This window comes from Helianthus annuus, chromosome 13 (genome assembly GCF_002127325.2).
Source record: "Helianthus annuus cultivar XRQ/B chromosome 13, HanXRQr2.0-SUNRISE, whole genome shotgun sequence".
Taxonomy (NCBI): domain Eukaryota; kingdom Viridiplantae; phylum Streptophyta; class Magnoliopsida; order Asterales; family Asteraceae; genus Helianthus; species Helianthus annuus.
Window position 1 is genome coordinate 114,134,706 of NC_035445.2, and position 25,465 is coordinate 114,160,170.

The 25,465-nt window shown below is 36.7% G+C and overlaps 1 protein-coding gene and 2 long non-coding RNA genes across 5 annotated transcripts; 1 reads left to right on the forward strand and 2 right to left on the reverse strand.

The window, feature by feature from the left end:
- The first annotated feature begins 95 nt into the window (after nucleotides 1–95).
- Nucleotides 96–3,306, forward strand: LOC110901532. Its single transcript, XM_022148353.2, has 3 exons — nucleotides 96–867; nucleotides 1,137–1,361; nucleotides 1,604–3,306. Exons 1-3 carry the CDS (start codon nucleotides 96–98, stop codon nucleotides 3,304–3,306), a joined length of 2,700 nt encoding a protein of 899 aa, XP_022004045.2.
- Nucleotides 3,307–10,366: 7,060 nt separating this feature from the next.
- On the reverse strand, nucleotides 10,367–14,661 carry LOC110899073. The gene is made up of 2 exons (XR_004875927.1): nucleotides 11,774–14,661; nucleotides 10,367–11,648 (listed from the first exon to the last, which is right to left on the reverse strand). It is a non-coding gene; the product is annotated as an uncharacterized LOC110899073 (long non-coding RNA).
- A 7,041-nt stretch (nucleotides 14,662–21,702) lies between these two features.
- LOC110899074 lies at nucleotides 21,703–24,774 on the reverse strand. 3 transcript variants are annotated; one of them, XR_004875926.1, is made up of 3 exons: nucleotides 24,223–24,773; nucleotides 23,694–24,134; nucleotides 21,703–21,958 (listed from the first exon to the last, which is right to left on the reverse strand). It is a non-coding gene; the product is annotated as an uncharacterized LOC110899074 (long non-coding RNA). The 3 variants fall into 3 exon arrangements; XR_002569908.2 differs by lacking the exon at nucleotides 21,703–21,958 and having other exon boundaries at nucleotides 23,559–23,941; nucleotides 24,015–24,134; nucleotides 24,223–24,771; XR_002569907.2 differs by lacking the exon at nucleotides 21,703–21,958 and having other exon boundaries at nucleotides 23,559–24,134; nucleotides 24,223–24,774.
- Between the last annotated feature and the right edge of the window lie 691 nt (nucleotides 24,775–25,465).

A 25,465-nucleotide genomic window follows, 5' to 3' on the forward strand; every position in this document is an offset into this window, starting at 1 on the left:
GTCGTGGTCCTTACGTTTTTAAAATCTCAGGCCAAGTTTCACATTGGATTGGATCTTTGTGCCCTCTACCTACTGAGAAACCATGTTTTTTACAAATGTACATATACGACACAGAGAATGAGATTTCAAACAGACTCCGATTCTTCAATAACTCACATCAACACAACCTTTCAGATAGTATTGTTGGCACGCTCAGCCAGATGTTAAATACCTACAATGGGTATGCTCGCCTCTTTAAAAACTCCGGCGACATCTGCAGAACGATAGAAGGTAGCTGTTATTCCATTCGTCTTTATAGTAACGTACCTGATAGAAGATATGGTGCTCCATCTGCAGACGCATTGGGTGGAATAGAATGCGGTGACAATTTCAATGCTAGCAACTATGACATCATCATTCACTCAAAAGACGGAATGCCTCAGAGAGTTAGTAAGCTTCATCAATCTTATATGCCATTACAATATCCACTTCTATTTCCTTTTGGTGAGGAAGGTTGGTCTCCGAAGCTTCAATTGCGTAAGGTCGATGGTTCTAAAGACAAGAGATTGACCGTTAACATGTACTACAGTTACCAGATTCATGAGCGTGTAGGTGTTTATTCCCTCCTCTTGAATGGTGGGCAACTTTTTCAACAGTATTTAGTAGACGCTTATTCATGTATAGAACAGAATAGACTCGATTACTTTAAAGCAAATCAAGATCTATTTCGTTCAGAATATATCGTTGGCATGTACGTTGCCCTTTCACGAGGTGATACGGAATGTCGTGATATAGGAAAGCGGATCTTTTTACCATCTTCGTTTACCGGTGGGCCATGTTACATGTATAAGCATTACCAAGACGCCTTAGCAATTTGCAGGGTCCATGGTAATCCGCAATACTTCATCACTTTCACATGCAATGTCAGGTGGCCTGAAATTATGAGATATATGCAACGTGTTGGGTGCGTTAATTCAAAAAATCGTCCTGACATCATAGCTCGGGTTTTCCAAATGAAAGTCGAAGAATTTATAAAATATATAAAAGAAGATAACACATTTGGAGAAGTGGTAGCATGAAAGTTCTTATTTCTCACATTCCAATTTAGTTTCTTTTCTCATCATCACCAAATGTCCCTATATTTGTTTCCTTTGCAGATTTATACACTACTGAGTTTCAAAAAAGGGGATTACCGCACTATCACACTTTAATCTGGGTCACAGCAGTCGATAGAATACGAGACGCTTCAAATGTAGATAGTTACATTACTGCTGAGTTCCCGGATCAAAATTCTGAGCCTCTTTTGTATCAGACAATTACTGAATGCATGATTCATGGCCCGTGCGGGTTGCTCAATCCTAACGCTCCTTGTATGCGTGAAGGTAAATGTTCAAAGCATTTTCTAAAGTCGTTTGAAGCCGCTACGCTGTTTGACAAGGATGGCTATGTTCATTGCAAAAGACAAGCTACCAACTATCATGTGTCAAGGAATGGCCTCCAAATTGATTGCAGTTATGTTGTTCCATACAATAAACGTCTATGTAGCTGTTTCAATGCGCACATTAATGTAGAATATTGTGGTTGGAACATGATGATTAAGTACCTCTTTAAATACATCTCTAAGGAGTTGATCGTATTAAGTTTGCAATTCGTAAGTCTGAAACTCATTCACCATCTACATCGTCTGATGCGCCTCCTGTGGTTGATAAAATTCAAAACTTTCTAGACGGCCGGTTTATTTCCCCACATGAAGCTTCGTGGAGAATTTTGAATTTCTCAATTCATGAACGCAGTCCTTCGGTCCAAGTCTTAGCTGTTCACTTGAAAAATATGCAAACTGTTACTTTTAAGGAGAGAAGCAAATTGCAATCTGTCATCAACAACCCGTCTTTTGGAAAAACGACTTTAACTGAATGGTTCTCTAATAACAACAAGGACTATAATGGATTGGACCTTACCTATAGAGATTATCCATCAAGATACCGTTGGGAGTTATCCGCTAAAGTATGGATTCGTAGAGTCCAAGCAAGACCTGCAGCAATTGGACGCCTTGTGTACGTACATCCCACAGCTGGTGAACTTTTCTATTTGTGCCTGCTACTTTGTCATCAAAAAGGTTGCAAGTCCTACTCTGATGTACGTACCGTGTCTTCTGTTACATACACAACTTTTAGAGGGGCATGTGAGTCGTTGGGTATATTAGGTGATGACAGAGAGTGGGCTGAAGCGTTCACTGAAGCATCAGCGTGGGCCACATCTTCAGAGTTAAGGTCTCTTTTCTGTCATTTGCTTTTATTTTGTGAGGTCGGTAACCCTTTAGTTTTATGGCAATCAGAGTGGAAAAAGATGGCTGATGATCTACTCTTGACTCTTAACTCTACTTTGTCAAATCCGACCTCACTTGTGAACGATTTTGATTTGCAACAGAAAGTCCTATTAGAGCTTGAAAAAATATTGAATTCCACTACTCCCTCTAAATCACTTAAGGATTTCGGCCTTCCTTTACCCTCTGAGAGTGTCCTTGCAACTTTGAGAAATCGCCTTTTGTTACAGGAAGTCAGTTATGATAGATCAGCACTGAGTCTACAACATTTGCAAATGCATTCACAGCTAAATATGGACCAACTTCTAGTTTACAATGCAGTTAGAGATTCATATGTTAATAAAACTCAGCTGTTACTGTTTGTTTACGGGCATGGTGGCACCGGGAAAACTTTTTTGTGGAATACGATCATTTCTTTTATTAGATCCATTGGGAAGGTTGTGTTAGCAGTGGCTGCATCAGGAATTGCCTCCCTTCTTTTACCATCGGGAAGAACGGCTCATTCTCGATTCAAAATACCTATAGATCTTACAGAACAATCAACGTGTGATATCAAGAAAAAAACGCAGTTGGGCGACCTTTTAAAACAGACATCATTAGTAATTTGGGATGAAGCCCCCATGAGTGATCGGCGTTGTTTTGAGTGTCTTGATAGATCATTGAAAGATGTTTTGGGAAACGATACGGACCTCTTTGGTGGTATGTCTATACTTCTAGGAGGTGATTTTAGGCAAACTCTCCTGGTCAAACCGAAAAGTACACAGTCTGAGATTCTCAATTCAACGTTACCAAGGTCTTATCTATGGCCGTCTTTCAAAGTATACACACTAACCCAGAACATGCGTCTCAATGGGGATACTCAAAGCTCATCTACTACTCGAACATCTGTTATGTTTGCGTCATGGTTGTTAGATATTGGAAATGGTTTGATTGGCAAACCCGATGCAGATGATCCCCATAATACAAAAAATGTTGAAATCCCACCAGACTTTCTTATTCAATAAGAAGCAAACAGTCTTCAATCTTTAATCAACTTTGTTTATGATGATTCAATACTCAAAAATCCATGCGCTAACAATTTGTCAACTAGAGCAATCGTGTGTCCAAAAAATGATACAGCTGACAAGATCAACAACATGATTTTAAATATGACTCCTGGAGAAATCAAATCTTATACAAGTCACGACTCTATGATACCTCGTATGCAAGACTCGGTAGATTCTGAAACTTTGTATCCACAGGAATATTTAAATCAGCTAAGTTTTTCTAGCATCCCTTCTCATAAATTAGACTTAAATGTCAATACTCCTGTAATATAGCTCAGAAACATAAACCAAACACTCGGTCTATGCAATGGCACACGTTTGTTAGTATCCCAGTTGTTACCAAAAGTTATAGAGGCATATATAATAACAGGCATATCAACAGGAAAACGTGTGTATATACCTAGAATTAAATTTGTGCATAATAATAAAGACTTACCATTTGTTTTCACAAGACGCCAATTCCCAATAAAAGTGTGCTATGCTATGACTATAAATAAAAGCCAAGGCCAATCTCTTAAAAAATAGGTGTTTATCTTCCACAACCCGTCTTTACTCACGGACAATTATACGTTGCCTTCTCGCGAGCAACATCTCCAAATTCACTTAAAATTCTTATTACGTGTAATGAAGATAATACTTTGAACACTACAAACAAATGTGGTGTTTTCTGAGTTCTTGCAAAAAGTAAACCACAATGAGGTCATTCTTACAAAATATTTGTTCTACATATTTTTTCTACATTTTCCGTATTTACAAAATACCGTCTCAATTCATCCTATTTCATTAGATTCGGGACGTGATATGGTTCCAAAGGATGAACCGGATATGGACAGTTCCAACAAGATTTCATTCTTGAACAAAAATCCATTTTTTGATTTATTTCATCTATTCCATGACCGGAACAGGGGAGGATACACGTTACACCACGATTTTGAATCAGAAGATAGATTTCAAGAAATGGCAGATTTATTCACTCTATCAATAACCGACCCGGATCTGGTGTATCATAAGAGATTTGCCTTTTCTATGGATTCCTATGGATTGGATCCAAAACAATTCTTGAATGGGGTATTCAACTCCAGGTATGAATGGAAAACGACATCTTTATTGGTTTTATTTCCTATTTTTTATGAAGAGAATGAATCTTGTTATCGAAGGATCAGAAAAAATAGGGTCCGGATCTCCTGCGGGAAATATTTGGAAGAGCCAAAACCAAAAATAGTGGTATTTGCTAGCAACAACATAATGGAGGCAGTCAATCAATATAGATTGATCCGAAATCTGATTCAAATCCAACATAGCACCCATAGGTACATAAGAAATGTATTGAATCGATTCTTTTTAATGAATAGATCCGATCGCAACTTCGAATATGGAATTCAAAGGGATCAAATAAGAAAGGATACTCTGAATCATAGAACTCTAATGAAATATACGATCAACCAACATTTATCGAATTTGAAAAAGAGTCAGAAGAGATGGTTCGATCCTCTTATTTTTTTTATCGAACCGAGAGATCCATGAATCGGGATCCTGATGCATATAGATACAAATGGTCCACTGGGAGCAATAATTTCCAGGAACATTTGGAACATTTCGTTTCTGAGCAGAAGAGCCGTTTGCAAGTAGTGTTCGATCGATTACGTATTAATCCATATTCGATTGATTGGTCTGAGGTTATCGACAAAAAAGATTTGTCTAAGCCACTTCGTTTCTTTTTGTCCAAGTTGCTTCTTTTTTTGTCTAACTCACTTCCTTTTTTGTTTGTCAGTTTCGGGAATATCCCCATTCATAGGTCCGAGATCTACATCTATCAATTGAAAGGTCCGAACGATCCACAGTTTTTAGAATCAATAGGTCTTCAAATCGTTCATTTGAAAAAATTGAAACCCTTCTTATTGGATGATCATGAGACTTGCCAAAAATCAAAATTCTTGATCAATGGAGGAACAATATCCCCATTTTTGTTCAATAAGATACCAAAGTGGATGATTGACTCATTCCATACTAGAAATAATCGTAGGAAATCCTTTGATAACACGGATTCCTATTTCTCAATGATATTCCACGATCAATACAATTGGCTGAATCCCGTGAAATCATTTCATAGAAGTTCATTGAGATATTCTTTTTATAAAGGAAATCAACTTCGATTCTTGAATAATCCACATCACTTCTGCTTCTATTGTAACAAAAGATTCCCCTTTTATGTGGAAAAGGCCTGTATCAATAATTATGATTTTACGTATGGACAATTCCTCAATATCTTGTTCATTCGCAACAAAATATTTTCTTTGTGCGTCGGTAAAAAAAAAACATGCTTTTTGGGGGAGAGATACTATTTCAGCAATCGAGTCACAGGTATCTAACATATTCATACCTAAGGCTTTTCCACAAAGTGGTGACGAAACGTATAACTTGTACAAATCTTTCTATTTTCCAATATTATATGTAACAATGCTTTTAAACAGGTGCACACAAATGCAGCATGAGAACATTTCCTCTTCAAATCTCTGATCCAGGAAGACAGGAAGACCTGAGCAGATCAGAGCTTTAAGAATCTGCATTCCACACTTTAGACCGTACGAACCCTACTCTTCATTTCTGACAAGTGATGTAAGTCAACTATCAATAACCGCTACTACTGCTGCAAATATAAAAGTTTTAACTTATTTTTACAGGGAGTTTTCATTCAACGTTTGGGTCATAAAGCTCACTAACATTTTTCAAGTCAAAAACCGCTACAAAACAGGAGACTTTTACAACAGCATAGGGTATACCAACAACAATGCAACAGATTTACATCTTATCCAACCAAACACTTTATAACTAGGTATGGCACATAACAACGTATTAGTACATTACTATTGTGCTAGGCTGGCATGTGGTTATTGGTCCATCACAATGTTCATACTACAGCCACACGCGTAATCCATTGCTACATGTTGATGTCTTCTTAATGCTATGTGATGCTTCCTTCCTCAGTTTTCTGTACAGTCTCACTCATTTGAATATCAGGGAAAGACGTGATCACTATGATGATGATAAGCATTGTAAGATCCATAATATTCTTCTACGTCTACATTACACTCTAAAATATTCTAACATCTTTTTTTGCAGATCTCTTAAAATTTACTAAACTGGACCAATCAAATTGGTACGTCAAATTAAAAATCAGACTTGACATTAAAACGTAAGTGATTCAACTTAGTTGCAATACATTTCATGTGGATACAGTTGTCATTTACTGTCCTGTTTTAAGACACGCTTAAGACAACTCTTCGTATGTAGGGTACACGTGCCACGACAATTTCAGTTAGTCGGAAAAAAAAATTGGTCGAATCAACAGATGCAAGCAAAAGGCTTATTGTCAAAGTGGGAAGCCAACTTTTCAATAGATTATGGTAATTTTTCCTTCACTTCTTTACTTTGGAAGGTTGAGTTTTCGTAATTCGGCCGAATTGGTGTTTACTATTACTAATGCAGCAATCCTTATGCAGGGTACTCCTTTTTGGCCACATTCGTACTTACTTTACACGTGAATAATGTGGTAATTTTCACTTATCATGCTCATTTTTTTGTTAATTAGTTATTGCCTCTATAAATTGTGACGGGTACTATCATTTGTTTTAGATAACATCAACATTGAGTATGCCATTTGTTTTGAATAAATCAACTCAGTATGTCCGTCCAAAGAAACACAAAGTGGAATTTATGAGCGGCAATCAGGTTGCGTTTCGCCTCAGTTCGATAGGATCACACCAGAATTCGTACCACATTACCATGGTACTTCAGTCTCTTATATTGTTCAAGCAACATAAAAAGCACATGAGCTACTTGCCTCTGCTTCTATTGAAACCCATAAAGTTGCGTGGATTAGGTCCCACATTCTTAGTTCACTTTGTGCCCCCCAATAAAGTTGCTGTAACTTTAAATGTGGCATGTATTTTATTTTTTATTTCTTTATTTTTTGAGTTTGAAATTTTTTGATGCTTGTAGAAACTTTACCGTGAAACAAGATTGTGATAACCTTTTGTGAAGACAAGGCGATGTTAATTTGGAGATAACATTCAGTCCAAAGACATACTTGCAGTCGCTTCAACATCCGTCTCCGAATACAAAGGTATGCCTAAATGAACGCAATTTGTGAAACCATTTACCCTACTAGCGAATCTGCTTTCTCAAATAACTAGATTGAAGCTAACTAACATATAACGTTATTTTTTATTGTCAGGAATGCTACACCTAGAAATGACACCGGCAACTACAGTGCCAATCAATCAAAGCATGGAAAACACACTGTAATTTTGGTTGTCATTGTATAATAAAAAAAATCGCAATCAGTTGCTTACGTCTGTACGCCGTGTTTTTACGCCGCCGCAACGCGCGACGGGTAAAAATTCTAGTTTATAACAAACCGATTTGGGTTTGTAAAATCCATCATTTTACCAACCATATACACCCAATTATATAAATGATTTTAATATCAAGTCGACCAATTTTACAACCTGAACACCCTTTCAAGTAACAAGTTGATAAATGCAAGGACCAATAAAACGTATTCTTTTCAATAATAAACAATAAATTATCCTATTGACATCATTAAATTTATTCTTTTACCCAATACCACGCACCCAAATAATTTAGACCGAAGTCACGTGGCAAGTAGATCCATGAATGATGGACGCCCAAATTATCACATCCACTACTAATCCATATGGTTGGCCATCATCTAATATTATGCCATTTAGAGGCTCTTTGAAAACATCTGAATGATTAAGTGTTGAACCAGTAAAAGATATGAATCATTAAGACCTGTATAAGTCTTAATTGTTCAGAGACAAATGTCTGACCAATTCAGATTAGAGGTCTTAACCATTTAGACTCTTTATAATGCTTAAGTGTTGAACCAGTAAGAGGTTTGAACCATTAAAAGCCTTGTTAAGAGTTAAACAAACAACCCCTTAGGGGCTGTTTGTTTACCTCTTAATGAGGCTCTTAATGGATCAGACATCTTATTGGTTCAGCACTTAATGGTTCAGATTGTTTGTTTCACGAGCAGATGTTTGAATGGTTCAGACATTTGCCTCTGAATGGTTAAGATTTATACAGAGTCTGAATGGTTAAGACCTCTAATCTGAATTAGTCAGTCATTTGCCTCTGAACGGTTAAGTATTATACAAGCTCTTCATGGTTCAGACCTCTTACTGGTTCAACACTTAATGGTTCAGAACCTCTTACTGGTTCAGCACTTAACCATTCAGATGTTGCCAAACATCCCCTTAGTTTTTTATATTAAGATATTTAAATTGTTATTTTACTTCTTAGAAAATTCAACAAAATTTTATAACATACAAGATAATGATTATTAAATAAGTATTACATCCATTTATATGAAAATTTAAAGTTTAAGTCATTTTTATTGGGGAATTGGTCTGTAATAATCCGACCTAGATCTTATTGGCCATTAATAATCCCACCTCAGAATATTCCCCCCACTAGTCTCACTTTTCACTTATATTTTCTACAATGGCCCCCCGTTAAAAAAACTTAACGGAGTTCAGCTTTTTTTCCAAATTGCAAAAAGATTTTTTGGGGTTTTTTATCAGAACGATGATACGAGTCCATTAATGTAAAACTTACTTCGAAATGGTGCTCCAAGTGACTTGATTTTGGTTAATTGGAAATTTAAACACCCGAATTGAAGCGTCGTTTTCATCGTTTAGAGCACCGTTTCGAGACAAGTTTTACATCAATGGACTTGTATCGTCGTTCTAATCAAAAGTCCTAAAAAATCTTTTTGTAATTTGGAAAAAAAAAAACTTAACTCTGTTAAGTTTTTTATCGGGGGACAATTGTAGAAAAAATAGGTGAAAGGTGGGACTGGTAGTAGTAATATTCTAAAGTGAGATTATTAATGGCCAATAAGGTTTAAATGAGATTATTGCAGGCCAATTTCCCCTTGAAGAGAAATTAGAAAGAATTAATAAAGAAGACACATTTTATATGCAATTCAAACAAAACGGTAGTGGAGTCATATCTTGTAACTCAAGGATGGAGTACCATATTCAATAAAAAGATGAAATTATACACTATGTGCACTAAGAAAAGTTATGCTACTAAACACTATTTTTTCTAGAGTAAATTATAATTTTGGTATCTGTATTTAATTCACTTTTACCCGATAGGTTAAAAAGGATTCTTTTAATATATGTGTTTTTTACGTTATTTTTTCTAACTATTTTAGTCCTCATCACTAAAATAATTAAATGTTAGTCAAGTGTCCCTCATATAAGGGGTATTTATGTCATTTACACAAATACAAGAAATATGATCACACATATGAGTTTTTTTCCACCTTTCACTAACTTTCATTTAAAGTATAACTATAAATTTTCTTTATATATATATATTAGGTTATAACCCGGAAACTTTCCGGGTAGGAAAATTTAATTTAAATTATCATAAAGTGTATAAATATAAATACAAATACAAAAGTAACACATTACATAAATTACTTATTGACAAAGTGAAATTATAGTTAAGAAAAGCGCCGAAACAAATTAGAAAGAATTAATTTTTAACATATAAAGTTGAATTTTAATAAGTGTTTCTCGTTCTCCACTTTTTAGTGTTCCTCAATGAACCTTCCCCACAGTTTGTAAATAAAACAAATGCAAATAAAGTGACATTAAGAAAATTCGGAATGTATTTATTTCAAAAAAGGTTAGATAATAAATCGTTTTTAGTATTAGCTTAAACTTATGCTAAAAATATATTGTAATGGTAACATAGGTGGTGCATCTTATGAATTTTAAGATACTTGGTTATCAAAACACTAAATGAATTACATTTTACATTAAATGACGAAAAAGTACCAGTCGAATAAGAAAAAAATACAAAAGACTACCACATGATGAATTGGAACTGTTGTCTCGATTTTTTTTTATCCCGCCAACAATTAACGGAGGAATTTCCAAACATTATATGAGAAGGTGGCAAAAATATGTGGAAGTGGTACATTAAGTACTTGATGAACGTTTTGATACCTTAATAACATAATAAGGAGTACTAAACTACTAATACAATGTCTTTTGTGTTTTTTAACGCCTACAATCTATATCTATACAGAGAAAAAAGAAACTTCCCAGGAAGGAGGAGCTGGGAAGATGCAATCCAAGAACCCAACTCCAATAGAACAAACAAAACAAAAAGAGCAAAAAACACATCCTATTACAACAGTTCTATGACATCCAATTGTAGCCAATTATCCTACTTCGGCGTTGGGAGCTTGGTTCTATTGCATATCCAAACAAAGGTGTCCTCTTTAGTCAGCTCCATGACTTCCCAGATGTGCAAAAACTTGTTTTCGTACACCTTTAAATTCCTCGCCTTCCAAAGTCTCCACACCGACGCCATAACCACCGTATAGACCAGCTTCTTACATTTTTTTTCTCCTGATGCTGTCCACAAAACACTTAAAATGTCCACCAGCTTGTTCATGTTCTGAGGCATCGACACTCTGATCCAATTAAAAATCTCCCACCACACGCTTTTCGCCATTAAGCAAGAAGCGAAAAAATGGTTTGCAGTCTCTTCCTCAATTAAGGATTAGAGAGAAACATCAGACTTTGTTGACTCCTGTTCTTCCAAGTATTTAAAATGACATTTTTGACTTGTTACCAAAGAACAAATATTATCAGATAATGGGTCAAATGTGTGATAAATACCACGGGTCAAAGAGGTAGATTTCTCAGTTCATAAAAAGAAAACTTACAGGTGGTAAATTGGAGGTCAAAACTAATACTTTTGTATGTTAATCTCACCCAAAATGCTTTTGTATGTTAATTTAACGTGTCAGATTCCATTGATCCCCCCTCCCCCCAATATGCCAACATGTTTCCACCAATACATAACAAAGTTCTGGTGCCTAACCATCATAACCAAAACTGTTTTTTTTTGCAAATCCAACCTATAATCTCATTACTAATCTTTTCCTTGTCCCTAAATAGTTTTTGCAAATCCAATTTATAACGGGTTTCCATAATTGACGTTTCAAAGAAATAAAAATGTGATGAATCTTTTTTTTTAACAAAATGAATAATTTTAATAAAATGCCAGTAGGATGCTAGCAAAGAGCAATTACAAAAACATAAATTCCCTCTCAAATCCAAGGTTTCACGAACCCATTAAAGTGTTTAATGGTGCCCAAAACAGTCAAAAAGATTAAGTAGCAAGTGTTACTAAACCTACCAAATGGAAATCATAAAAAGTGTAGCCTTTTCCTATTTTCTTGCTTCCTGAACCAATATCATCACAATAAACAAAAGCTTAGAGTAGTCTAAAACAAAATATAAAAACAACTTAGGATTTGTGATTTATTGGTAGTTAAGAAGCACATCAGTTGCAAAGAAAGTGGACCCACCTTGCTTAGGTTGCTCTGTACCATATACATAAACGTGCGAGGAATCGTTTCTGACCTGCAAAGAACAAACTTTTAGAATCTTTATTCCAAATATCAAATAGATCTCTTTGAAGCTTAGTGTCCACACTATCAAGAACAACTTGATATCAACTCGAGTCACCGGAGATCACCTGTAAATTCAGATATTATTGTTCAATGCATTGACCCGTTTATTTATGAAGGGATTGTGTTTTTATCTCAAACAGGTCAAAGTAATCAAATTAAAAAAAAAATAGCTAAAATACATGCGGGTCAAACAGGTTAAAAAGCACCAAAAGTCATCATGGAAACAGTTTTTGCTTAGAGATGATGAGAATTTATTTACCAAGAAACAACACAAACAAATTGTCAGACCACATCCAAACGTGTCTACAACCTGACAACAAATGCCAATATTAAAAAAATATAGAAATTTAGAAGAAAAAAAATAGATTTAAGCCTTGACAAACCTGGTTTCTTATTTTCTTGGTCTCTAGTGTACAACTTTATAAGGCTCTCCCTTAATGGCCTAAATCCCCCAACGGCTACCTCCTTTTCCCCCATTTGTAGCCTCTCATTTAACTCCTCCAAAGAAAACCTAACCTTCTTATTCGCTGGCTTCAATATCCTTAACTTCTCCCCCATATCCCCATAACTATACAACATAGCAAACTCTGTTTTCGCCTCAGTCGACTCATTACCTTTCACAATCGAATCCTAAGGCATTTCACTCAAACTCTTCGGTTTCAATTTCAAACTCTAAAGATTAAGAAAACTACAATCAATTAGCCTAAAGAATAGAAATTAAAAGAAACTCTAACTATGATCCTAACAATTGATTTTATACCAAAATATCAACGATAGCCTTAAAGAAACATCCACTGCTGCTATAACCGACTATCAATGTTGAGTCCTAATATCCTCCACACCTTTCAAGTTGACACCAACTTCCCATTAAGGACTCTCATTTCCAGAAGACACAAAATCCAAAAGCAAGTATAAACTATGACCAGAATGATCTTTTTTTCTATTTGCAGAGCAACCCCATTCATTAAAGTATTAAAGCACATACCTCACTTATATGTTCAGCTTGATGGGAGGGATTTAAATCCAAAGGCAAATTTGACTCCAAACAGAATTGGCAAATTGGAAAATTGGCAAGCGATCAGAATATGGTTCACGTCCTAGTTCCCAACACCACAGATGGAGCAAATTGAATTGCCAAAAAGAAATAGCTCTATACTCCAGTGGTACTTTATTTGGGATTCCAACCGAAGGATCTTCTGGTATAAGCTAAATGGATGCTCACATGATCTGTCTAACATACAAAAACATGTTGTTAGACTAAAGCAACTATTTACATCTAGATACGAACCTGAAACCATTCTGGCAAGGTTTGACCATTTCCTTTTAAATTTATTTTTTATACCAGCATGTAAAACCTCAATAGATTGATGCACACTAACATTAAAACCATTGCCATTAGTGATATTTGACTGATCAAAAGAAAAATTGAAAAGTGCAATTAACTAACCTTAAGCTCGGGACAACATGTACCTATATTAACAATCAACAAACTTGTATTCAAAGCTGTCCATGTGAGCTTTGAAGGCTTACCTTTTGCATTTTTTTTATTTGCAAACATGGAAACCTAAATTAAAACAAATGAAACAGTTAATTTATAAAATCAATAAAAAAATAGCCATAACCAGATCAAGAAATTAAACCCTTGGAACAAACCAAAAATAAAGTAGACCAGGACCAAACCAAACGTTTTGGCTATTTTGCAATGTTGTAACTCGCTAGATCGCAAATATATAGTCACCAATCAAAATGGGATAGGGTGTCTATCTTTCATCGGCGATTGTGAAACCAAACAAAAAAAGGTTATAAGTAAAAATTTTCAAGAGTTAGGTCCTTGTACCATTCTGCTAGGTTCAACCTCAGCAATGTCAATAGCAATAATGAAGACCTGTGATCGAATATATGCCGAATACATAAATTTAAAGCACAATTAAATATTACTACTTTGTGAGCTTCTTAAACTATTGCAACCGAGTAATGGAGCAACATCAAATGCATATGAGGTAAGATTAAGATGTAAAAAAATACATAGAAGTTAAAGTGTTGGACATACATTTCTGTCTTTAATTTCAATTTCTTGAACATACATTTCTTCATTTTTTCTTCCAATCATGATCAAACCTAAAACAAAATGAGGCGTATTTACATAGGTTATAAAAAGGGCCAAAAATTTTGGAATCAACAATAATCTGTAAAGATATAAAACCGGCAAGTGAATGGATGGAAAAACCCGTTTCAGTATGCATTAACAATTAAAAAGAATCGGATGGATGTGTGCCAAAATCATGGAATTTCTACAACAAACAAAAAAAACCAGTGTTTATCCAAAGTGTTTTTCACGGAAGTTTTATAGCAATCCAAAATATGACATCGAAACATAGTGTTTATTCAAAGTGTTGCCAGAATCCATAGTCCCATTGGCCTTTTTCTCTGCTGAAAATCAGCAACAAAACATACATAAACTAACAAAAGAATATACTGAACTCCGAAGGATTTTTTGTTACAGAGTGTGTAAAGTAATAAAACCTAAATCTACATCAATCATAGTTAATAATCTATTATATATAATAAACAAAAAAATATGGGACACGTGTCACTTGATTAGAGCCTTCTTTTTTTGGTTTTGGCGGGAAATGGGATGGGTTTTTTTAGCATTTCGAGATGGTCCGTCTGTATTTGGATTCAGTATTCGGATCCATATATATTCTTATAATAAAATTCTATACCTAACCTTTCATCTCATTAGTCTGTGTTTTCTATCTTCTTAGATACGCATCCGCTCCTCCTCAATGATTCCACTTTCAAATCCTTCTCATCCTCAATGAATCATCTTCCATTTGTTCTTTTCAAGATTTGCCTCTGCCAAGCACTTTAATGTTATCATCAACGGTGATATTTCAAGTGAAGATCCGATAGAATAAAGGTAATCTTTTTGGTTGAAATTAGGGTTTGCAGGTGTTCATCATATAATAGATTCAAATGTTTTCGATTGACAATAACCATCTTCTATTTCCGATTTTAAGTTTTTTGGTTGTTGAAATTAGGGTTTTTTATTTTATCTTGATTTTCTTTCTGATTTAGGGTTTAAAATGGTTGATTAATTTATCTTGATTTTCTTTCTGATTTAGGGTTAAAAATATCATCTACGGTTATATTTCAAGTGAAGATCCGATAGAATAAAGGTAATCTTTTTGGTTGAAATTAGGGTTTACGGTGTTCATCATATAATAGATTCAGATGTTTTCGATTGTGTTTAACCACCGTTCACAAAAACCTCTTGATGTGCTGTGCATTTAATCTCTTTCATAGATCTAGGGTTTGTTAATTTGTTATTTTTAAAATGATTGAAATTAGTTGAAGTAGCTGGTAGAATATAAAATGCAATTGGGTGACAAGAGGGGGAATATGTGGTGAAATAACAAAATTTACGGTGGATGATTGCTTCAATTATGGTGATGGTCCTACTGGTGCTTTTATAAAAGAGACATTCAGTGTTGGGCAATTACATATTATGTTGAAGGCTAGAGAATGTATGTGCTGAGTTTTTACTCTAATTATCTTTATAATTTTAACCTGGCTAGAACTGATCTTGCTAATTTAATTTTTATTCACAAGTGCTCAGAGCACTTGAGTTGAAAGGATACCTTAAGAAGGTTGGTAACTCTTATCCTAAGTTGTATGTTTGGTTCTGTCACCGTTACTTTTACCATCTATTTTAGCATCTGCAGCTTGTAGTATTCGAGTACGTTTATTATAGTGCTATGACCTGTAGAAACTACTTTTTTGCAATCATATTTGATATTAATTACATGCAGGTGAATGACCGCTACAAGGTGTTGGTGCATGAATGTCTAAAGCCTGCGTCTTAGTCTTAGTTGATCAATGTATAGGGTCTAGATGTGTTAATTATGAATGTATAGGGGGTTAATATGTAAATTTGGGTTTGAAATGTTATGATTTCGCTTTTAGGGACATTGTGTCATATGAGCGAAATCCCATCAAGATGATTTCGCTCATATGAACATGGTCATATAAGCGAAACTCTGTCCCCTATATATAGTAGTGTTGTTTTCTCATTATGTACGTTCATGTCTCCAGTGTAGCCGAACTGCTGCTCGTGTATTTTGTGAAAGATCAATGAGAAAACTGTTTTAAAGTGATTTCCTTCTGTTTCTACTCCGTTTCTGCTTTGATTCATGCCGATTTTGTATTTTCGTTGCATTTTCGGTAGTTGCTAGCTCTGATTGACTCAAACGACTGTCAATAACGGTCCTACAATTGGTATCAGAGCCAGTTGTGAGCTAGTTTACCCGAATCAAAGCCTTTTTCTAGCACATTTTGAGTTTCTGGACTTTCCGAAGGACAAAATGGACTGAAATTTGAACACATAGTGTAAAATTGTCTAATAACAAACCTTGAGAAATTCAGACCTAAAAACAGCTTAAAAGTGACATAAAATGGCTCGTGAATAGGTTTCGCTCGAAGGTACTTGAGTGATTTCGCTCATACGGTATAAGCGAAATCAGGGGTTTCGCTCTTGTGGTTTCGCTCATAGTGTCATATTTGGTTTCGCTCTTGTGGTTTCGCTCAAGTTGACACCCTGATTTCGCTCATATGGCCATTTGTTGATTTCGCTCATAAGTCCAATTTCAGATTTCGCTCATAAGAGCATATATTGATTTCGCTTATTAGGTCAATTACTGATTTCGCGTTTACAACACTTAGAGTCTGATTTCGCTTATAAGGCCTGTTTTAGTGTAAAAATCATGTTTTGAGCGTTTGGTCCATTTCGTACGTGATCGATGTTGGAAACTCAGTCTGTTTTAAAAGTTTTTCGATAAAAACAACCTGTTAATCAAAAAGTTAAACATTTTTGGAAATTTGTCACTAAAAATGGAACATCAAGATTTTTATAACTTGTTTGCGGGGAGCGGCATGTCGGTTACGCAAAGTCCGGCGAGTATAGTTCAGAACGTTAACATGGAGAATGAATTAGGGACAATGCAAAAGCCTCCGAAGCTTATGAGTTTGGATGAATACGCGGGTTGGTCAGGCCGTTTCAAAAACTGGGTGCAAGCCAATCACTTCGAATGTTGGATGAAAATAGAGGCGAAGTATGTACCACCAGTTAATGGTATGGGATTGGAAAAGGGCATCGGGAGTTTGAAGGAAACTGAACAGATTGACTACAAGGCTGAAAAGAAGATGGTGAGCATTCTGCAACAGGCCATCAAAGAAGATATTCTAGTTTTACTGCAACATCAAGACAATTCTCAGTCGATGTGGCAAGCTTTGAAGCTGAAATTCCAAGGCAGTGTTTCAATGATTAAAAGCAAGAAGGCTTTAATCAAAAAAGAATTTGATATTTTTACTAGGATTAAAGGCGAGACAACAAAGCAGTTAATCGAACGATACTGTCATCTTGTGGTTGAAATGAAGCGTTTGGATATTACAAAGACGAATGAAGAATGGATTGATAAACTGTGTGATGCACTTCCGTAAGATGAGTGGGGCACGTATCTAATGATGCTGAAGAATAATTCTGATTTTGTGAATCTCAATCTTAGCTCATTCATCGAGAAGATCGAAGCCCACGAGCTGGAATTGCTGAAAATCAAGAAAATGAACTCAGCGAGTATGCAGCAAGATGTGTCGCTGTATTACAAAGGCAACCCTACAGTTTTAACCAATCAAAGCCCAAAAATACAGACAGGGTTCATTGCTGATAACACCTCAAGTGTTTCTTCAAACACTCCGCAATCTGGCAATTCTTCACCATTCGCAAACTTTGAACCGAATGTCAAAGCTCAGGAACAGCGTTCACCTCAAAGCTCAACAGGATCCAACCAACAGGCGTATGTTTTTGGGGTACAGTGCAATATTGCGGTAAACATAAAGAATGGAAACGAGATCACGGAAACAGCCGCAAAACAGCACATAGCACTGCTTGCTTCTGTTCTTGAGGCTTATGAGGGCTTAGTAGCAGGGAGGATCGATAATCCTGACATGATGAAGGAGGATTACGACCAAATCGATCCTGAAGAACTTGAATTGATCGACATAAAGTGGTGTATGGCAAGTTTGGTGCGTAGGGCTCAACGTTTCATGGAAATTACAGGCCGGAACAGTCTATCAGGCCCCGAACAAAAGTTAGGGTTTGATAAGTCGAAAGTTACATGCTTTAAATGTAAAGAACGTGGTCATTTCAAACGAGAATGTCCTAATCGTGAAGTAAACAATCATCAAAACCCGTTCACCAACGACTACTACAGGCAAGCGATTTATCACCGACCAAATCAACAGCCAACTGTTCAGAGGCCACAGATTGAGAATAAACCAGAAAAGGCACTGATCGTGAATCAAGACGACGAGAAGGTAGCTGCAGGTTTCAGCTGGGATAAATATATCCCCGGTAGTGATGGATAGGCCATGATGGGTGAAGTTGTTGAGATTTCTGAGATGGTGTCTGAACCAGAAACAGTTACTGAAGATGTTTTTGTAGTTGTTGAAGAGGTTTCTGGTGAAAATGCGGTCAATATTGAAGAGATAGCTGCTGAAGTGTATTACTATCAGTCAGAGCAGGAGGTTTTGGGAAGTTTAATGAAATCTGTATTGCCTCCTAACATTTCTGAATCTTTTGCAGGTTACTTTGAAGAACCAAGGAGCAGATCATGCCCAAGGTTTGAAGAGAAAAAATAAGTCGTTGAAGAGTTGATAGATGTGTCGAAAGAGATGACCGGAGAAGTTTTGAAAGACATAGCTGACAAAGCTCTAATGGGAAAACTCAATGAGGTAGACTCAGAATCCGAGGAGTCAAAGTCTGTCAGTAGTGTGTCTGTCAAACGAGAGGAATCTGGAGTTCAGGAGATCAAATCAGTCAAACTATCTGAGTCTGAGTCAAACAATGTCGGTAAAACTGATTGTGTAGAGCAGGTTGTTGAAAAAGTTGTTTCAATCCCTGAAACACCGTGCAAACAGTGTTTAGAACCATGCACGGAGTGTCTTGAAAGAGACACTAAGTATCAGGAATTGAAACACCACGCTGATATGATTAAATTTGACCTTGGCCAAGTTAAAGAGGCGTACGATACTCTCGCCAGGTCAATTAAGATGATACAAAAAGAAAGTGTTGAAAACGATAAAGCTACAAAATTAGCTAAAGCAACACTATTCGATAAACAAAATGAAGTCAATTTTCATTTAGACACAATCGCATCGCTTAAGAAAGAACTCGAATTGGTTAAAATTGAAAACGATCGGATTGATAAAAAGTTAATGAGTTATGTGGCTTCATCGTACGTTCTTGAACAAATTGTTCCCCAACAGCCACATACGACACCAGTCTTTAAGAGCGTTCCACCCCCAATGTGGAATCACTACACACAGAAATATCCAGATGGGGTGGAAGCGGCGTTGAATCTCAAATTGAGATCGATAGAGGATGATTTGCCTGAAACCATAGATGTCACATTCTCTCTATCCGATACCGACAACGAATCACAGGTTATCAAAACAGTTGTCGATCAGGTGTTGGATGAGGAGAGTGAGAAATCTGAAAAGGCTCAATCTGAGAAAGTTGTTAGTGATTCTGAAGATGAAGGAAATTTCTTAGATCGATATGTACCGAAATCGGAAAAGAGTGCGAATGATGATCCAATTATGGTGGTATACACCATGATTGGAACAGACAAACTTTATTCCGATTGCGAGTATCCACTTCAGAATGTGAAGATAGAGAATGTCGAAAAAGTGTTTAAACTGGTTGAAATGAACATTAACGAAGTTAATAACAATGAATTCTTTTCGAAACCTAAAAAGTCGTTTGTTACTTCACGTCCCACAAGTTCGGGAAAGAAAGAAGGGGTTGGTAAAAGTCAAAACAAGAAAAACAATCTTAAAAACAAAGGAATCGGGTTTGAAAAGAAAACGGCTAAACAGGTGTTTAAGCCGAAAGAGAAGATGAATGAAATTTTTGTCGCTGGTCCAAGTGTTGACGATGAGAAAGATTATATTTTCAGTCAAAAAGCTGTGGACGACTTCAATGCAGTAAAGAAGTTGAAAGAAGAGTCAGTCAAATCTACTTTTGTCGAATATGACAAAAGGGTGTGTTACCGTTGCAATGAGATCGGCCACATGGCAAAACAGTGTCAGAAAGTGATTGAGAAACCTGTTGTTGTAAAACCGGTTCAAAAACAAACTGTTCAAAAACCAAGTGTTCAAAAACAAACTGTTTCTAAACCAACTGTTCAAAAGCCAAACGTTCAAAAACCTCGACCTAAATCTCCGACCGACACAAAAGGCAAAAAGCCGATGGTTTCTTCGATTCGAATTTTGAAAAGAGGTGAATCTTTGAAGTCGGAGGATAAGCCGAAATCGACTTTCGAGGTTGGCGAATCCTCTAAGACTCGAAAGACTTCAAAAATTTACCCTAAGACGAAAATTCTTGAAAATCAATCTTGGGTCGCGAAGTCAAAACCGTTGGTTGAGGTCAAAAAGATGGAGAACGCTTTGAAAATTGATTCAAAAATTTTTAAAGATGACGTTGTTGAGTTTGAAAATGATATTGATAAATTTCTTGTTGAATTTCCACCTATAACTAATAAAGCTAAAACAAGTGTGAAAGAAGAGGTTCCAAATGTCACATTTGATTTTCCGAAAACAAATGAGAAGTGTGATGTTGTGTTCGGAAGTGTGTCGGAAGTTAAGAAATCCTGGGCTTCATTGTTTGAATAAATTTGATTTGATGTTTGCAGGGGCTGCCCAAGTCAATTCTATCAAAGTGGATTATGGATAGTGGCGCTTCAAGGCATATGACTGGGACGCTTGCTCTGCTCTATGATGTCAAATCCATAAACGGAAGCTATGTTGGATTTGCCAGGAATCAAGGTGGAAGGATCATTGGTCAAGGAACGCTGTCAAATGGAGTAATTTCGTTCGACAAAGTGAACTACATAGTAGAGTTAACAAACAATTTACTCAGTATTTCACAAATCTGTGATAAAGCGTTTAGTGTACACTTTACTAAAACTGAATGTGTTGTTTTGAAACCAGGGTTTAAAATCCCTGATGAGATGGTGCTGTTGCAAGCTCCGCGGGAGAATGATCTTTATATTTTGGATATGAGCGTCGCAACGCCAACATCTCATCAGAAACAGTGTTTTGTGTCTAAAACCAAAGCGACAGAAAAAGATTTGATAATGTGTCATCGAAAGATGGGCCACATTCATGTTCGCAAAATGAACTTTTTAGTACATAATGATTTGGTTGATGGTGTAAATCTGGAAAATTTTCACTTGAATGATGATTGTGTAGCATGTAAGAAGGGAAAGCAGACTCGGAAGTCACACCCATTGAAGATCATGAACACGATCAGGTTACCTCTTGAGAGATTGCACATGGATCTCTTCGGGCCTATCAACGTAAAGAGCATCAGCAAAGACTTATATTGCCTGGTGGTGACTGATGACTTTATGAGATTTTCTTGGGTAGTGTGCTTGGAAAGAAAAGATCAAACCTTTGAGTTATTGATGGTGCTTTTCAAGAAGATGGAAACGGTGTATAAATTGCCAATCCGGAGGATTCGGAGCGACAATGGAACGGAATTTAAGAACAACAAGATGTACGAGTTCTGCAATGAGAAGGGAATTCTTCATGAATTCAGTGCGCCGTACACTCCACAGCAAAACGGCGTAGCTGAACGAAAGAATCGGACACTGATTGAGACAGCCCGTACGATGTTAGCTGATTCCAAGCTACCAATCTTTTTCTGGAGTGAAGCAGTATCAGCAGCCTGTTACACTTTGAATAGAGTTCTCACTGTCAAGAAATATAAAAAGACTTGCTTTGAGCTGCTGCACCGTTATAAGCCAAATCTTGAGTTTTTGGAGCCGTTTGGGTCTCCTTGCACGTTTATAGATGAAAATGTCACACCCCGAAATTATCAGAGCATTGGCGTGACTGGACTGGTATCTTCATTGCACAGCGGAAGCAAACAATCTAAGTCTTTTAGAAAATGAACGCCACTAAGTACTCGACTCTTCATGGTCCTCCTATTCCAACCGTGCCTTGTCTTAGAAATGCAACCTGAGAAAGAAACATGCAAAAAAAATCAACATAAAGTTGAGCGAGTTCATAGTTTGTTTGCAAAAGATTTGAAATAAATCTTTTTGAATTACCGGTTTTTGAAGTGTTGTTGAATGTTTAAATACTGGAATGTTTAAATATTTGAATGAAAATACGGTATGTAACTTGAAGAATGTATGAATGTTTGAATGTAACTTGTAAAACGTATCCGTAACCGAGTACTATGAATGTTTGAGATCGCTAGTGGTTTGCAAGGCCACTAACATGTGTCACGACATAGGAAGCCACCAAACCTAGGCATTTTTGTCACCTTGACTGAGACACAGAAGCACTCATTGGTAGAAGTAGGCCAAGAGTGGGGTTGCCTGAAACCCATTAGATCTAACCTTTTGTTCCGCGGTCTGAATGTATACGTTGATTAATGGTGCTTATGGTACCCTATTCGAGACATGATCTAGAATGTTTCACTTGAATGTTTTTGTACTCCATCATCCCATAACACATGTATTGTAAGCTCTTGTATTTGTATTTTCCCGTAGTTTAGAAACTAGAATTTGTGTGTATGCTTATTTCGAAAAAAAATACTCTTGTTTGAAAAACCGGCATTAAAACATAAGCTTTTCATAAACCATTTGTGTCTGTTAAAACTTGCTTGTAAAATGGTTTATAAATGTGTAATTCTTGTATGCTTTGTAAAATGTGCATGTCTTTCCACCCCGAAAACATTTAGAAATATGTAAAATAGTGAAAAGGTGGGGTTATGAACTCACCTAAATATTCCTGTGCAAAGCTAGCTAAATACGACTTCGTGATGTCGTTTCCAAGACGAGACTCGCTAGCGTGCATTCTACAATATTCCTAACATGGAATATCTAATAAGTTTCTAAATAAAAGCAGTAACTAACTACGTGTCACCGAGCTCTACCGAATCGTTAACCGAACTATTCGACGGTTTGCTGTTAACTTATAAGAAACGAAGAAGTTATACTTGCTAAGTTTCGTTTACTATATGTCGAATGTATATGTCGTTTAGGCGTTCGAAATAAATATATAAGTTATATTTATTTTATGAAAACTTCATCGAGTCGTTGCATGTTTAAAATAAATATATACTATATTTATTTTTATAAAAGCGAATCCATCTTGTTTGATATTTAGAATAAATATAAAAACTTTATATTTATTTTTTTACAAAATGAAATCATGTCATTTGATATTCGAAATAAATATGTGAACTATATTTATTTTGTAAAAGATTCGTCGACCTGTATTGGAAAAATAAATATATAACTATATTTATTTATAAAAGGATTCGAGTTCGTTGAAATAAATATAATAATAACTATATTTATTCTTGTTGTCGAAATAATTTCCATATCGTTGTTCTCGTAAGTTGTAAGTCGTTGTCGAAGGAAACTTTATATTTGTATCTCGTAAAAGTCGCTTTAATACAGTAGTTGTCGTTTTACAAGAAAAGCACGTTTTTATAATAAAACTCGTTTTATTTTACGGGTTTTCTCGAAAAACGGGCAGAGTTTCCTCTATTTTTGGACGCCCCCGGCAACACAAGTTGTCGTCATTTTATCAAAATTCGACAATATAATCAATATCAATTAAACCATATGTATTTTGTCAAATATATAACAAACGTAAATTGTAATCGGCCAGTTCGAGCTCGTATCACGTAATAAAATAAGGAATAATTAACGTACTGTACGTATCCTAAATTCTTTACCGAGTCTTCGCCCCGCTTTTGCTGCAAGTCGACCGAGTCAACTGAGTTGACTCGGGTTGACCGTGTTTGACCGGGTTGACTCGGTTTGACCGAGTCGACCAAACCGCTTCATAATCTGACCCGAACCAAGCTGACCCGTTGACGGACTTTGACTGTTGACCCGAGCCGAGACGTCACCCAAACCCCAAAAACCGAACCGTGACTCGAACTTCCTGAACCGCGGCTGACTTGAACTCTCGAACCAAGATCTGAGATGAAACAAAACACCCGAAGCTGAAAATCTGAGCTGAAATAAAAGAGATATCCGAAACAAACCCAAACCTGTTGAACCTCATACGCGACTGAACCGAACCACCACCGAGTTAACCGAACGGGCGTCCCTGACTGAGATCGAGCTTTGAACCGAAACCAAACTTTACGAGACCCGAACGAAAAATAAATCTGGCTTGAAACATCACGATCATCATCACCGGACCTCAATAACGTCAATCAAAAGAAATGGAGATGAACAAGGGAGGAGGAGTCTTACCGCGAAACGCGACGGATAATGTCAAGGACCACCGGTCCGAGACAAGGACCACTAGTTCGAGGTGAGGACCACCGGTCCGAGAAGTTACCACCGCTCACCACCCCACCGGTTATCTCTCTCTCCTCTCCATTCCTTCTGTCTCTCTCTCTCTCTCTCTCTGTTTGTTAGTCGCCGCACCACCACTAGACGGTGGTGGTGGCGGTGGTCCGATCCGTCAGACAAGAAAGAAGACGGGGGAGTCATGGGGGCCTCACCGGCACCACCTGACCAACCGGAGCTCCGCCGGTGGTCTCGCCGGTCGGGTGCTTGTCTTCACCGAGAAAAGATCGAGAGGGAGGGGAGGGGTGTGGCTGGGTTGGGTTTTGTTTTGTGAGGAGTTGATTCCTGTGTTTGTTTAGGTAATAGTGAGAGAGAGGGAGGTATTTTATGTGTGTGTGTGTGTCATGAGTTCTTTATGTTTACTGAAAAATAATCGAGAGGGAGGTGGGTAGTGAGGGTTGTTTGTGTGAAGTTTTAAGTGTGTGAAGACACACTGTGATTGGTTTGCACAATTGTGGGGATATGGATCCCTATTTATAAACTTGAATATGGTTTTTGTTTAGTGGTTAATATCATTATTTTCCAGCAATCTATTATCCTTTAGTTCTTATGCTCCAAACTTTAGAGACCAAAAATCTCTTAGAGATTTTGTAAAGATTTTCAGAGATTTGGTGAGATTTTGCAAATCTTTTGTAGAGATTTGGCAATATTTTGTCCAGATCTTATAAGATCTAATATATTAGGTGTAGGTTTAGGCTTGTGCGTTTTGGGCTTGGGCCTAGGGCCCACAAGTCTATCTCATGTGTAAGTGGTCTGTAATTACTACGAGACCCGGTATCGCGACCCAAACTTCATAAGCATAAAATATTTGTGCAACATCCATATTTGTTGGCGTTGTCAGCATTTCGTACGGTGTCAGTCCGTTGTTGTTTGATGTTCCGCAGATCCCACGCGAATCTTCACACGCGTATTGTAAAGTCGTATAGACGTTCCTAGGCACTCCAAAGACCTAATTAAGTTTATTTGCGCTGTAAACACTATTTATTGTCGTGTAAATTGCCTGTTAATCACATAATTAAGGGCGTAAATTACTGGTTGTCACAGAAAATGGTAAATTTGGCCCTAAATCTAATGAGGGTTTCTTTGTAGGTTACGCAAGCCCGCTGAAGAGGGTGTTCGTACCATGCCTGGGGAAGGTGATTCA

Coding starts and splice junctions, on each gene's coding strand:
- LOC110901532 (XM_022148353.2), top strand. CDS start 96: ATGTACATATACGACACAGAGAATGAGATTTCAAACAGACTCCGATTC. Junction 868..1,136: donor AGCAATTTGCAGGGTCCATG/GTAATCCGCAAT, acceptor TTTCCTTTGCAG/ATTTATACACTACTGAGTTT. Junction 1,362..1,603: donor CGCTCCTTGTATGCGTGAAG/GTAAATGTTCAA, acceptor TACATCTCTAAG/GAGTTGATCGTATTAAGTTT.